Source organism: Anabrus simplex, chromosome 7 (assembly GCF_040414725.1).
Source record: "Anabrus simplex isolate iqAnaSimp1 chromosome 7, ASM4041472v1, whole genome shotgun sequence".
Taxonomy (NCBI): domain Eukaryota; kingdom Metazoa; phylum Arthropoda; class Insecta; order Orthoptera; family Tettigoniidae; genus Anabrus; species Anabrus simplex.
This window is the reverse complement of record NC_090271.1, coordinates 150,620,121-150,635,263: the sequence shown is the minus strand read 5'-3', so window position 1 is coordinate 150,635,263 and position 15,143 is coordinate 150,620,121. Positions and strand designations below refer to the sequence as shown.

At 41.8% G+C, this 15,143-nt stretch overlaps 1 protein-coding gene across 1 annotated transcript in view; it reads left to right on the top strand.

Moving 5' to 3' along the window:
- Window positions 1-14,560, top strand: part of LOC136877743 (uncharacterized) — a 56,838-nt gene extending 42,278 nt beyond the window's left edge. The window contains exons 5-7 of the mRNA XM_067151951.2: window positions 9,143-9,412; window positions 10,478-10,703; window positions 14,238-14,560. Of these exons, the coding sequence (XP_067008052.2) occupies window positions 9,143-9,412; window positions 10,478-10,703; window positions 14,238-14,560 (819 nt within the window). The remainder of the gene's footprint in view (window positions 1-9,142; window positions 9,413-10,477; window positions 10,704-14,237) is intronic.
- The last annotated feature ends 583 nt before the right edge of the window (window positions 14,561-15,143 follow it).

Genomic DNA, 15,143 nt, shown 5'->3' with positions numbered 1-15,143 from the left:
AAAAAAAAAAAAAAAAAAAAAAAAAAAAAAAAGCTAGAGAAGATAAATTGTCTGCTCAAACCAAATTGAAGGAAGATATTTTTAGCACCGGTCACATTGTCCATACAACAGAGTGCCTCCGCTCACCGCAAGTAAACATTTCGCAGTGAGAGGAGAAAGAGCGGGGAAAGTGAGTAAGCCGAACGGGTGAGACAGGTGTAGGGGAAGAGGAGTGGGAGTTTGCACTCTGATCAACCTAGTGAAGACGTATCCTGCACCATGCGCCGTGCAGTGCACCGGCGCACGCACCCTCAGAGACCCTGTTATAAAGCAACCGCTAGAATAGGCGCTGTAGTGGTTCAACACCAAACGCTTTCACTGATGAACTGGAAGTTGCGGTCCTGGAATGGTTCAAGTAGTGGTTCAAGGACAAACGCTTCTACTAATAGTAATTTCGAGGTTGATGATCCAGAATTGTTCACATAGCGAGTTAAAACCCAACGCTTCCATAACGATGACGTTATCGAGACTGCAGTCCCAGAATGGTTCACGTAGAGATTCAAAGGAAAAAGCTTCCGGAACTATAACGATTTCAAGGCTGCGATAACAGAATGGTCCTCGTAGTGATTGAAGGCCTAACACTTACACAAAATTTTACTTACCAGCATTCATTACTGCGTGTACAATGCATGATACAAATTTCGGCTTTCCATGCCTAACAGTTCCTGAAAAAATGTACCTATGTTTACAAAAATTTAGTATTGAAAAAAGTTATTAAAACATAAAACTTAGTGTTACAACTTAATTTAGTACATCCCTGAAGAATAGTTATCATTATCTGCTTCAGCTGATTCATCTACCTTCCTTTTTCTTCTTTTTGCAATCCTGCCTGCCTTTGATAAGGCCTCAGCAGCTTTTTTTAAGCATATTTCACTCGATCTTGATTGATTCGACACAAAGCTGTTGTGATGCTATGACCTGGTTTTATGCCCGTTGCCTCCAAAACTTTAATTCTCCCCATTGCACCCTAATTTAATGTGATAACAGCGTCACTTACAACAATAAATATTGTACTATATTCTACGAAAACTGTTTTTGGTAGGCGTTCCCACACACAATTATTAAAACTTCCATTTACATTTTGAGTCTGAGATCTCTGAAAATAGGTGTCATGGCTTCTATCACAGCACTAGGAAGTGAGGTTAGTGCTGATAAGTTATACCACCTGCTAAAACTTTCTGGAAACCACACCATGATTCCTCACCTTTGGGGCACAACAGACGTCGTGGGTATGAGACAGGAGATGCCTTATGTAAAGATATTACCCACACAGCTGAACTTATATCCTTCAAATTTTGGGTATTTCACCTGACAGGTAACACATAGTAAGTCTGAATCAAGTCTATTTCCGAATCAGTTAACCTACCAGCACCACCTATTTGTTTTTCTTCATGCAACACTTTACCTTTCAAGTCTATTTTTTTTAACTTCCTAAGTCTGGCACCCATTCTTTTCTGCACATGCCCTACACATTCAAGTTTATCTATACTTACATTAGGGATACATATGGCTGTGCTTCACTGACTAACTTATATCCTTCGGAATCCCCATCTCCTCGGTAATTCACATACCGCACTCCTCTCTCATCAACTGATCGAAGGAAGAGTTCTTTAGCACCAGCTGCTTCCATGCCACCACTGGAGCCTTCATAGTTCCTTACACATTTATGGTCCTTGATGTTTAACCTGCACCCTCTGCAGTATTTTGTGAGAATTTCAAAGACCAATACCTTACCTGTGTCACTAGATGTGACAGCAACTACTCCATGAGAGTAGGTGTGGCCTCTCTTCTGCCATGTCCCATCTAATCCCACAGTGATGTCATTATCGCCATTGTTTTTTGGATCTCTTCTGTTGCTGCAGTTCTCATTGTTTCATTACTCACTTAATGCAGATGTTTCTTTAAAATCCCGTAGTAATTATTAAATATCTTAGGTAGAGTGGGTAAATCTAACACAGCACAGAGGCTCGCTGCAGATTTCTGCCCTTTGCCTACGCAGCGCATGCCATACACCATTCTTAAATTTATATTATATCTACCTGAAGTTTTTCCTGAAGTCTTAGGTGACTTATTTATGTTACAATTATGATAGCTATAGCAAAGGGGAGTGGCATGCTTCAACTTAAAAAGACGAACAGTCCTTTTAAGCATTTTTTAAAGAACTAAATATGCACAAAACAATATTAAAATGCATATAATTTTGTTCAAAACCTAGGAGAATTTAATACAATAAAAAAGCAAAAATGTATTTTTTGATTCTGTTTAGAAGAAAGTCCTTTCCTAACACTAGTATCGTCAGTAAAAACAAAGAGATTTCTCATTTACAGTATTTACAACAGGAGTTATTACTAATTCTGATAATAACTGTACGTTAACAATAATATTACCCTTAGCAGTATTATTTACAGAATCACTGTAAACAACTTCTTCACCCAAATATGTCAATTGCCAACTTGAAAAGCTTGGAATATTTTGGACTACATATCACTTCGACTACTTTGTTCTTGCAGGTTAGAATGAACACGAGTTTCGCAATTGTTTACTTTAGTGTATTTGTTCCCTTGTAATTTACGTTTTTTGTACACACTACCGACTCTAGGCATTATCACTATTTTATAACACCACTTATAGTGTGAAGATGAAATCAACGTGCAACAAAAATAACTTTTATGACTTCAAATGGACCAACGTGTATACTTATACACACACACACACACACACACACACACACACACACACACACACACACACACAAACACACACACACACACACACACAAAACACAAAACAAAAGAAAGCGTGGTAGCGCACACCCAGACTGCAGTAGACTAGCCAACATAAAAACAAATTTAACAAAATTTACTAGAAAAATTTATCACCATAGGGGAAGGAGAAATTTAGATCAGAGTGCAAAGGGGAGTGGCATGACTCAACTTAAAAGACGAGCAGTACTTTTAAACATTTTTTAAGAACTAAATATGCACAAAACAATATTAAAATGCATATCATTTTGTTCAAAAACCTAGGAGAATTTAATACAATAAAAAGCAAAAATTGCATTTTTTGATTCTTTCATACTTCCCAGTTGCCTTAAAACTGAACTGGGGATTTTCAATTGATGACGCCTTATATTTACGAACATTATTCAGTCAAAGTAACTAGCAACACGTTTTCTTTCAGCCTAACACAACTTCTTGCGAACTTTGTTGTTTAATTACATTTAACTTTCTAGAACCACGAATGAATGCTTAAAACTGGCCTGAAAGTAGTAGAACTCATTTAACAAGATCAGGAACAAATGTAACTTACATAAAGTGAGTATAACTTCAGGGCGTAACACACTATGCTGGGAAGTAATCGTTTTGTTTCTTGCGAGGCCTTCGCATCCTATATTAGTTAATGTTCCATGTTTGCGGCCTGAAAACTTCGCGTATTGCCCTGCGTCCGAGAGAGAAGAAACAATTCAGAGCGAGCTGAAGTTCGCAAACTTTGTTGTAACGCAGAGAGTTAGGAATGCGCAGAATTAATTCATTTTCATATTGAAGCGATAAAGTATGTAATCACGTTTCCCAACGCCACATTCTTGAGCTAATTAACTCACATAAGTTAATGACCTCATGTTGCGGGCACTTCAAGATCTATGTACAATATAACAAGAGCTACACACACTTTTAAACTGGCATTTGTACAGTGCAGTGAATGCTATTTCGTTTTAATGAAGGCAAGTTGTATTCATTATATTGACAAAATGACGATGTTTGTTTTTTAATGGGGCTAAACATCTAGGTCATAAGTCCCCAATAGTACGATATTAAACGATATGTACTATTAATTGACATTTAAAAGTTACCCATCGACTAGAATTTAAAAGATAATGATTAAGAAATTGATTGTGAATTTAAAATTATCAGCATATCTAAATTTGCAATGCCCTATTTTCTTGTAAAATGATTTAATGTATTTACAAGGAATGAGGCATTGTCTTTGGAATGAAATTATATATTTCATTCAAACTGAATATTTTCAAAACACGTTAAAATACAGACTAAATTAATAGAATAAAAAATGAAATAAAAAAAGGAATAGAAAATTGACCTTAAACACGATAAGACAGGCCACTATTCCTCACGAAACGGACGACAATGTCTACTGACTGCTCGTCATCTCGTAGAATGAGGGAGGTGGTACTCGGACGTTTTAGACTACAGCGCAGATCGGCCAAGTCCGCGCACTCCATAAGAATGTGTACTACGGGCAGATGACCGTAACAAGTACTCTCCCCGGAGGCAGAAGGGAGGGGGCGTATCCCTTCACTAAGTATGTTATTATACCATAGCACCGATCCGAGGACGGCATAATACCACAATGCCACTGCTTCACTCCGTGAAACCCGAAAGGAAATTTTCCATAACTTGGTAATTTCTTTAACCGTTCTCAGGTTATTTAAAAAAGCAATGCTCTGCCACTCCAACTCGAAATGCGACGTCACCAAGTGTCACAGCTGAGAACGAATATCGCAGGCTGGAACATTGTAAGGAACGGGGGCAATGTGACCACTTCCTTCGCGGGCCTATCAGCTAACTCGTTTCCTGCTACAGCCATGTGGCTTCGGAGCCACAAAAACGTGATAATGGTGCTAGTACTCTAACATCAGGCCAGCAGGTCCTGGATTCGCTGCACCAAAGGGTGCCGCGGGAAACATGCATCAATAGATTGCAACGAGCTGAAGGAGTAAGTACACAGCAAAATTTACCGACGCTCATTGGTTAGCGCATATCGTAGAGCTTCAGAGGTAGCTGTGTACACACTCCAGGTTACCGGTAGAGGAAAAAGAAACCTCTATTGACAGAAGTTAATTTACAAGATCATATGAATGAGAATAATAATTTAGTCAAACGAGGAGGAACTAATGTAAGGAAGCACGTGCAGAATTTAAACCAGTAATGTTCAGTGCATATGCCTAAGTACGAAATAAACCTTCACTTTATACTTTTGATGTCACATAATGTTTACAGTGCACTAATGTCTTCTGGTATAGGCTTCAACAAAATGTTACATTAATCTATGTCAGTCCAATCCTTGGTGTTGATGGAATGAAAGTGACCGAGGTATGAGAGATGTTAGTAATACTAAGTTCACCGGACAACAAATTAGTCACCCTAGTGCACACGAACAGATGTATCGTTAAATCTGTACACATAGCGCGCCAAACGAGTCTCGTGCTGAACCGCACGCGCACTGCCTTTATGTGAGCATAAGGCAGTAGCGTTCAGTGAGACGTTGATGTTTCAAGCGGACAGTGTGCGTCAACATGGATAGATGTAGATGGCCATACGGTGCGTGAAATTTCTGGATGTGTTGTTCTTCACAGTGGACTGGTTAACGTGTCTACAAGCAGTGGTGTAGTACACGTGGCCGACGTCAGATTTGTGGACGCAAGAATATCCTGACTGAGAGAGACCGGAGACGCGTTTCACGGCTTGTGAATCAAACTCGCTTCCAACCCGACAGGAAGTGCTGCAGTCAGTGAATAAAGTCCATTCCAGCCTATTAACGAGAGAACACTACGGCGGGAACTGCATGCAGTGAGCACCTCGCAAGAGGCAATTACTCACACAGGCGCATAAAGCTGCGCTTCTTCAATGGGCTAGAAATCATCGAACGTGGACAGTACGTGACAGGCGGAACGTAATGTGGTCTGAAGAATTACTGTATTCCAATGACGCACGTCGAGTGCACCGAAGACAAAATGAAGCATTTCATCCTGGATGTGTTAAAGGACAGGTTCAAGCCGGAGGTGGGTCTGTGATGTTTTGGGGGCGTTTTTCGTATCGCGGGTTAGGCTCCCTCACTTCAGTGACTACTAACATGAACCAACATGTTTATTTAAACATTCTGGATGATCAGGTGTTCCTTTCCCGTCAACATGATGAGTATGCAAAGTTCATCGGACTGGACGCATATGTGACTGGTTTTATGAACACTCCCCCCACACTATTAAATCTCGATTGGCCTGCAAAATCACCTGATATGAACCCTATTGAAAATAAGTGTAATATGTTAGAACAGGGGATAAAACACCGACATCATCATCCCCGCAATTTGGTGGAATAGCGCGATCAAATCCTCAGCGAGTGGCTTAACCTGGATGCACGTACCTGCACAACCTTGTGCACTCACTGCCTAACCGAATACAGGCGGTTATCAAGTCCAGAGGCGGAGTTAAACGGTATTAAATGATACATGTAATGATTTCTCCAGGGATACCGGTAACTAATTATTTTTGTCCGGTGAGCTTATTACTCATGCATCCCGTCCGTGTGATGAATGGTGTTAAAGTGTCACTGATAGGTTTGTTTAGTGTGTGCGTTTTAGTGTATTTGGCAGACAGATACGAAATAGCAACTTCTGGTGCAGTGAGGAAATCAACGGGAAATAACCTCACTATTTCCCTAGTACACCTCTTTAGTGATGCATAGGTTGTGAATGTTGGCTGACAATGGAGCTGTTGGGAATGTAACCCGTTCTAGTACTGAAGATTCTACATACAACTGATATGATTTTGCCCACATTACAATACATTTGCCTAACTAGTAAGAACCTAGGTGAGTGTACTGTATGTTTGTAAAAATGGAACGTCTTTTGGAGAACATTATTATGCAGTGTGATGTTAAACAACTTCTTATATATAGAACATTGTTTTGAAGGAAGCCCAGTATAATAATTGGGATAGAGTACAAAAAAAAACAGTTGTTATAAAGTAGAACGATATGGTCAGCGTTAAAAGAAGACAGTGCACCCTTGAATCTGATGGGTACAATAGGTCAATATATTCATGTATATATAAGGCCATCGCCAGGATTACCTGATTCGAGAGCTGGATAAAATCCAAAGGAAAGCAGCTCGATTTGTTCTGGGTGATTTCCAACAAAAGAGTAGCGTTACGAAGAGAGATGGCGTCGATGAATAAGTTTGAGTGGTGTTTTAAAAGTAGGAAAGGTCATAATATGAAGGTAAAGTTGGAATTCAAATAGCCAGTCGCACTGCCCACTTTTTACGGTCTTTTATAGACGATGAAGTACCATAATATTGTCCTACAGGTGTTTTGTATTGCCAGCGCCGTGGTGTAGGGGTAGCATGCTCGCCTGTTTCCCGGGGGCCCTAGGTTCACTCATTCCAAGGGTAAGAATTCTCGAATGAGGGATGGAACACAGTTCATTAACCATCACCTCACCTCAAATCAACACTCATCTGCTGGCCAGGGAGAAGGAGTCACCCTCGAAGTGGCCCATTTCACATCTAGGGATAGAGGAATGAAAGCTTCTAATTAACTGTTATTCTGACTTGGCACTAGCACTTTTGAATCGTTTGTGACTGTGTCCTTGAGAGTTGATAAACATCCCGGGGGAAGGTTCGTATGCAGGACAAGCAGGTGGACAAGTTCGAATGGAGCTGTAATGTGGGTATATGGAAAAGTGGCTTGTCATTTGGACGCATCACTCAGCATATCAATCGTGCTGATGTTACCCTAGGATGCTGTTGAAACCAATTGGTGCAAGAAGGTACTCGTCTTCAACAGGATTCAAGGATCCACCGCTAAGCTCTGAATGAGCGAACATCCATTCTTTCGGTCACCTGGCGAGTTGTGGCGTCTTCCATGATTAATCCTGTGTCTTCTTGCACCATTGTCAAGCTACTGCGTGACGAATTACGTTAACGTCAAATCTTATGACGACGCCCTTGAACACCGCATCATAATCGTCAAAGACTGGAGTGGTGTCGTACCATGAAGGCTTGCATACAATCCATGTAGTCGCGTGTAGTCTTCGGTGATGAGTCTCGCTTCTGCCTGGCTGGGAAATATCAACTATTCCGTGTGTGGAGGCACCCTCGCCAGCACCAAAAGCGTTTGTTGATAAGCGTTACACCTCTAGAACGACTGGTGTTATGATGCGATGTGCGATTGCCTACAAGATCAAATCACCTCTGGCATTAATCACCGAAAATTTTATCGCCCAGCGATACGATGAGGAGGTCCAGGAATATGTTACCCAACGTCTCCTGAATTTTCTGCACGATGCAATTTTACAACAGGATGACGGTTGGCTGCAGACTGCTAGAGTGTCGAGAGCGTGTTTCAAGATGTAGACACTATTCTTAGGCCCGCCTAGTTACCCGAGATCCTCCGATGGTCAACGGAACATTAAAACCACTCGTACCCTCTTCCTTCGTCCCATGATTCACTACATTTACAAGACATGCTGAAAACGATTCTAAATTCATATTTACATATAAAGAAATTGTTTTTCTATGTAATCGTAAGAAATACAAACTAGTGGCTACATAAGAATATACAGTTACATTGAGATTTAAATTGGGAACTAGTCCCTCAATTACAAGTAGTTTCTCTGTTACAATAATGATGTTAGTGGGACGTAAAAACAACAACTTTTAAGGTTTTCGGAGACGCCAAAGTGCCGGAATTTTTTCCCGCAAGAGTTATTTTACGTGCCAGTAAATCTACTGACACTAGGCTAACGTATTTGAGCCCCTTCAAATACCAGGACCAAACCTGGGGTCAGAAGGCCAGCACCTCAATCGTCTGAGCCACACAGCCCTGCTTTCTATGTTACAATCTCTTCGCCAAGAAACAGGAAGCGTTATTGCGATCATGTGCCTTAATCAACTCCTCCCCACTGCAAGATACAGGAGAATATAGATAATGACACCCGCTGTTTTACAGGCTGAACCTCACAACATTGACACAGGGTTGATTCTCCTGGGAATACGTACCCCCACTTTCCTTAGCTTGCCCTTGGTTTTACCAACACTTATTTTCAATTAGTTCAGGGTTATCCACGTGTTCCAGTTCTAGTTGCTTCCGGCAGGTATTGCAACTCCCTGAAATCTGGACGAAACTTCCTTCATTCAGTCCGACACATACAACTACTGTATATTTTATATTATGAATGAATGAATGAATGAATGAATGAATGAATGAATGAATGAATGAATGAATCAATCAATCAATCAATCAATCAATCAATCAATGTACAATTTCAGTGTTTCTTGTCTATCGAGAGCTCATATTGGCTGTTCTCAGGTGAGATGCCGTATGTCTCCAGAAGCTGTACTACCCTCCAATGTACTTCACATGGCGGTACGTCTGTGTCCGGAAGCTCGCTTTATCAGAGTTCGCTACGACTGTTCTACACCGCATGACGTCTTGGCGCCACTCATGGATCTGAAACACCTGAGTGAATTCAGCGTTGTATGCGTGTCAAGTGGGGAGAGAACTCTACTAGACTTCAGCGACATTGCCCCTATCCTGGAGGCGCACGGAGAACAGTCCCTCGTGTTTCTGGAACTAAAGGTAAATGTTAGCTTACATGCAAGTCTATAGATTCTGAGCTAGTGCGGTAGACTTGAAGAGCTGCCAGGGTGTTGGAATTTTGCCTCTAAAAACAGTTTCTTGGATGGCGGTTGGTCTACTGGCCTTCTATCGTTCAACATTTAGCACTGGGAGCGGGCGCTCAGTACTCAGCTATTCCCGCTTGATGGGGCGTGAGTTGTGACCGCTAATCACTCTAGTGGACGGTACCAGTAAACTAAAGGGAATAATGCATTTTGACATTCATTAATTACTGCCACGAGGCATCCAATTTTACGTCGAATCCGAATCATAGGAATGTGGCTTTTCAAATAAAAAATTCTATTTACCCTGCTCGGAATTCGAACTGCGTCTCTATTGGTGAGAAGCCAATGACAATGTCATTAGGCTAACATGCCCCCTGCCCTGGTGGGTGAGTGGTAGAATGTCCGACTCAAAATCCCAATTTCGTTGGCACGTCCGGTGGTATTTGAAGGTGCTCAAATACGACAGCCCCGTGTCGGTAGATTTACTGGCACGTAAAAGAACTCTTGTGGGACCGAATTCCGGCACCTCGGCGTCTTCGAAGACCTTAAAAAGTAGTTAGTGGGACGTAAAACAAATAACATTATTATTAATTCGAAATCTGTACAAGTACGATCTAATGTTTCCGTGTCTTGCCAAAACCGTAAATTTGGGCTTTATGCTTATTTTCAGTTTTAGTCTGGCCTGTACACTGGGGAAAGATGATTTTGTAATTTTGTCCCTTGGATGTATTGTCATATTCATTCTTCCACTTACTCAAACCAAACTCACATAATTCTTTTAGTATAGTACGTTTTGTAATTCTAATGTATAACTCACTTAAACCACTTTGTGGTGCTTCACCAGCCAACTGGTTCGCTAATTCATTCACCTCATTCAATCATGCGGCTTAACCCAATTGGAGACAATCAACCAGGTCTATTTCTCCATTTCTACTGCATTCCTTCTCGGAGTGTGTCACTATGAACATGGCGTAGGTCGCATATCCTCACCTCATGGTATTTACATTATTCTGTGTTGCAGGTCATCGAGTTTGTCGATGTACACGTGATCCTCTCGTGGTGCCCCAACCTTCACAGCCTAGTGCTGAGTGGGTGTGGTTATGTTACTCCACCCACATGTAACAACTACCGCTGCGAAGCCTTGGCACTCTCCAGATTACGGTTGCTCTTTTACGCAGACGGTGATGACTTCAGTTGGGACCATGCCCTGCCCCAGTGCTTCTGGCCTGCAACACTTGGAGCCGCTTACAGGAAGAAGGAGAAGAAAAGTAAGTCAATTAGACGGATTACGATCCGTGGTATACCTACGTGAACTCGTAGATTATTTCGAAGTCCTAGATCCAAGTGTTCATTGAAAATATTCTTCATGTTCTGATTTATGAACGTAAATATGACACCTGTAAATATCAATAACAGAAATAACTATAAATACCAGGTCTTTCACCCAACCAAAACATCAATATTTCCAACTGAATGAAAGTGGAAAGAGACCCAGGTTGTTTCTTACTTGTTACGGTGCTCAAAAACTTTTTTTGCATTACACTGCAGGCCTTGCGTGACGTGAGACAGAGCCAGATCAGGTGCGCGGTTTTCTTTCGATAGGCGGCATTTTGCCACGTCGGTCAGTTTTAACATCATCACATCACAGCATCACTTGTATGGTCGGTGGTGTATAGACAGCACGTGCAGGACCGAGGTAAATATGACAAAAGTACCCATTTCTGCTAATGACTGCATTCTAATTCAGACACTGTCATTGTTACAAGGTAGATGGTGACGAAAGTATGTCGCCGCTCGTGATGGAGTGAATCAGAGTGTATATAGAGTTTAGAGAAGGTTCCGGGAGACACAAACGGTTGCTGATCAACATAGGGCGGGATACCCACGCAAAACAACTCGCAGTGAGGGTAAGTATTTGTTGCTTTAAGGACGTCAAAGACCCACAGCTACGGCCACCTAGTTACAGTAGAAAATTCGGAGGGCTACCGGAGTGAATGTGTCTGATTAGGCGATGCAAAATTGGGTGCACGACGGAGGACTAATATCAAGAAAGCCTGTGCTAAAACTGCATATACCACATCACAGAGCAGCTCAGGTGAGGTGAGAAATAACTCACAGCCCATGGCATCAGGGACAACTCTTTTCCGATGAGGTTATTATCAGTTTGCCCATAGAACAGGAGCACTGGAATCTGAAGGAGATCAAGTGAGAGGTGGAACGAACCCTTCATCCTGGAGCGTAATTAGTAGAAAAACGGCTCAATCATATTTAGGGGTGGGGGTCATGTTTGGTTGGCGTATGTCTCTACTTCGTATCCAGGTAATCGAGTGGGAATGGTCAATCACGTCATTGAGGCGTACGGCATACAACGAATGGTGTGGCCGGCATATTCTGCAGACATGAACTCTCATGAATATGCATGGTGTGAACTGAAGCGAAAAATTGCCAACCGTCCTAATCTTTCTGCAAAAATTCATCAGATTACCGAAGGTGTTATCCAAGAGTGCTTCCAAAAAAGTTGGATATTTTACGCTGAATACGACTCGTCGTGTTGAAGCTCACTTCAGAGCCCGAAGTGGCTATACCCAGTATTGATTTGCAAAACAATGAACGATAATTTTGTGTTTAAAATACCACATTGCCCATTTTGCACTTTTGTTACGTTTCTGTTGCCTTTTCACAGTTGATTGCATGCTTCAGTCCTTATATATACCTTTCGTAATGTATAGTCCCTCAACAAGAAAAAAAGGAATAGGTGCATAGAGTGATATGTTCCTCGTATTTAATATTTTATCGAACTTAATTTGAATTATTGTCAAAATATAATTATCCTCCCATGTAGATATAAACCCTGCGGATGACCGCAACATTAGGTTTAACTGTTTCTGAGGAAAACGTACCTACGAGGAACTTATGCAATACTACCCGGTCAATCTTTTTGAGTGAATATACTTAAATACATATAACAAAATAAAATGCCCAAAACACCAGAACATGCAAAACATGTTTAAACACTGTAAGTACAGTGACAAGTACAGGTGTCTCAAACCTTTGGGGTCAGATTGAAACAGGTGATAGTGGGTCCAAAACCGATTATATTGGGATAGGGAACCAATGGTCGTAAATGCATATTTATTGCGTTATGGACATACACAGCGTTCACCGCATAACAAGAACGTAGCTCATAGTAACTGTTCAAAGTGACGACCGCCAGTCTCAATGCATGCATGGCAACGGCGTATCAGGATACAGGCAGCTTGGAGCCAAGCAAGCAGGTCTTCATCCGTTTCTACGGGGTTTCATACACCAACGACTAGATGTAACACCAACTGAAAATGTCCAGAGGTGTGAGATCCGGCGATCACACTGACCGTAGGACAGACCTACCCGTCCAATCCAACGATGAAGGTACGTGTTGTTCAGGTGCTCTTCGACATTAAAATCGAAGTGGGTTGTTGCACCGTCGTGTTGAAACTACATCCTTTCGTGGACAACAAAGGGTACAGTCTCTAGGTACTGTGACAGCACATCTCGCAGGAACTCCAGCTAACGTGAACCAGTCAAACGGGAGACAGCAAATTAGGTCCTATTAGGTGATTTTGGACAATGCCCGCCCATACGTTGACAGAGAATCGGTGCTGGTGGCAACCGATGTGGGTGGCGAGGGGATCGTCATCACTCCAGACACGGCTGTTGTTGCTGTTGGAAACACGGGTGAATGACGCCTCATATTTGAACAATAAAAACTATACAAAGTTCGGCACTACGGCGCTGCGAAAGATAACATTTTGACAGAAGTGAACACGGAGCTCAAAATCCGTTGGTCCCAGTGCTTCCACACGTTCTTTATGATAGGGACGTAATACCTGTTCCGCCAGTACTCTCCGCACTGTATCCTTCGAAATGTTCGTTTCACGGGCATGCTATCGGGTGCTTATTGCTGGGTGGTCGGCCATACAATCCAACACCATGTCCTTAAAGTCTGGTGTTCGGACATGACTGTGGCGGGAACCTTGGCCGGATCTCTGTGGTGTGAACGACCCTGTCTCTCGTTAGTTGGTGTCCATGGAGATAAACTTCTTCGAATTAGGATGACGCCTGTTGGAAAAGAGTTCTCTGTATATTCGTGCTGTTTTACGGGCACTACATTCTGCGCACCGTACATTAAATGCATGTCTGTCAACTCTCGTGACGAGTAACGTTACATCTTTGACTACGCAGTAATACACCTCACCATAGACACATCACAAGCTGTCTGATGCAATGGACAACTGACACCAAAGACAGTGGTGTGCGTGCGGCACAGGTTAAAGCGCCGGTGCGATGCATGCGGTCTCGAGTGACACAGGTGCTATGAGATAAGATGCGTACAGTGTGTCTGTTGGGTGGTGAGGGGTGTGCGCTGCTTATCACCCGCTGCCTGTTCCAGTGTACAACCGAGTGCAAGAGTGCGGCAGAACTGCTTGCGTCGTTGCAATACATGCATTGAGACTGGCGGTTGTCACTTTGAACAATTACTATGAGCTACGCTGTTGTTATGTGGTGTATGTCTACAATACAATAAACATACAATTCCATCGATTGGTTCCCTATCTCAATATAATCAGTCGTGGACCCACTACCACCGCTTTCAACTTGACCCAAAAAGTTTGAGACACCGTGAATATCTAATTTACATTTCTGAGAAACAAAATGGAGTAGCAACGTTGTAAGTCATAGCATGGTGCTTTGTGTTCCAGGTTCACGCCATGACAGATCAAGAGGATTGTCTCATTTCTCTAATGGGAGTCCAATGGAAGGGATTTTCCTGGAGTCTCCCAGAATCTCCAAGAATACACTTTCAGGAATTCTCAAGAATCGAAAGAGAGGTACACGATTATTCCCCAATCTACAGATTCTCAGTCTCTGCAGATATCCTGAACTGAGTGTCGAAGAGTTAGCAGCATTGTGTGGAGCAGACATTCACGTTCGTGACGAAGAGATTCCTCTTCAGTATGTCAGAGCATCCCAGTGCGAGAAGATTGGTCCTCGTCAGGAGATGTACCTGAAGAACTTGCTGGCCAAAAATAGATTCGAAGATGGGATTGTAGTGACAACTCAGTGAAAATGTGACTACTGTAGGAGATGTCTGCGAGTACGTGCTGAATAACAATGAAATTATCTACGGGTAGTATGCCGTATGGCATTTGCTGACTGTCAAACAGTCGAAAAGATTCCTGAACTGAACCGAAGAAACTGAATTGTTTATTCAAAAATCAGAACTAATCTTATGAAGGCAGTTTCCTTTTTCACTAGATATTTGTCAAACAATGAACAAAATAAATTTGACATTTTAACAGGTCGATATTGCCTGGCAAGTGTACTTGATGATCAATTACTGTATATAACACGGGAAATATGATAAGAGGATAGCGAATGGATATGCGGTCCCTAGGAAATTTTGAAAGGAAAATAACCTTTTCTCAACCTTCCATTTTTTCTTTCTTTAAAATTGGACTGTACCGTATAACATTATTGTAACTGCATAGTACGATTATTTATAAACATGATAACGAACATATATTATAAAATATCGTATAATGATTTCTATTTTTTTTTCTATTTTTTTCATCCACGGTTAATACGAAAGTGATATATAAATATAATTTCCTTTACGTCGCATCGACACTTGTGGCGACGATGGGATA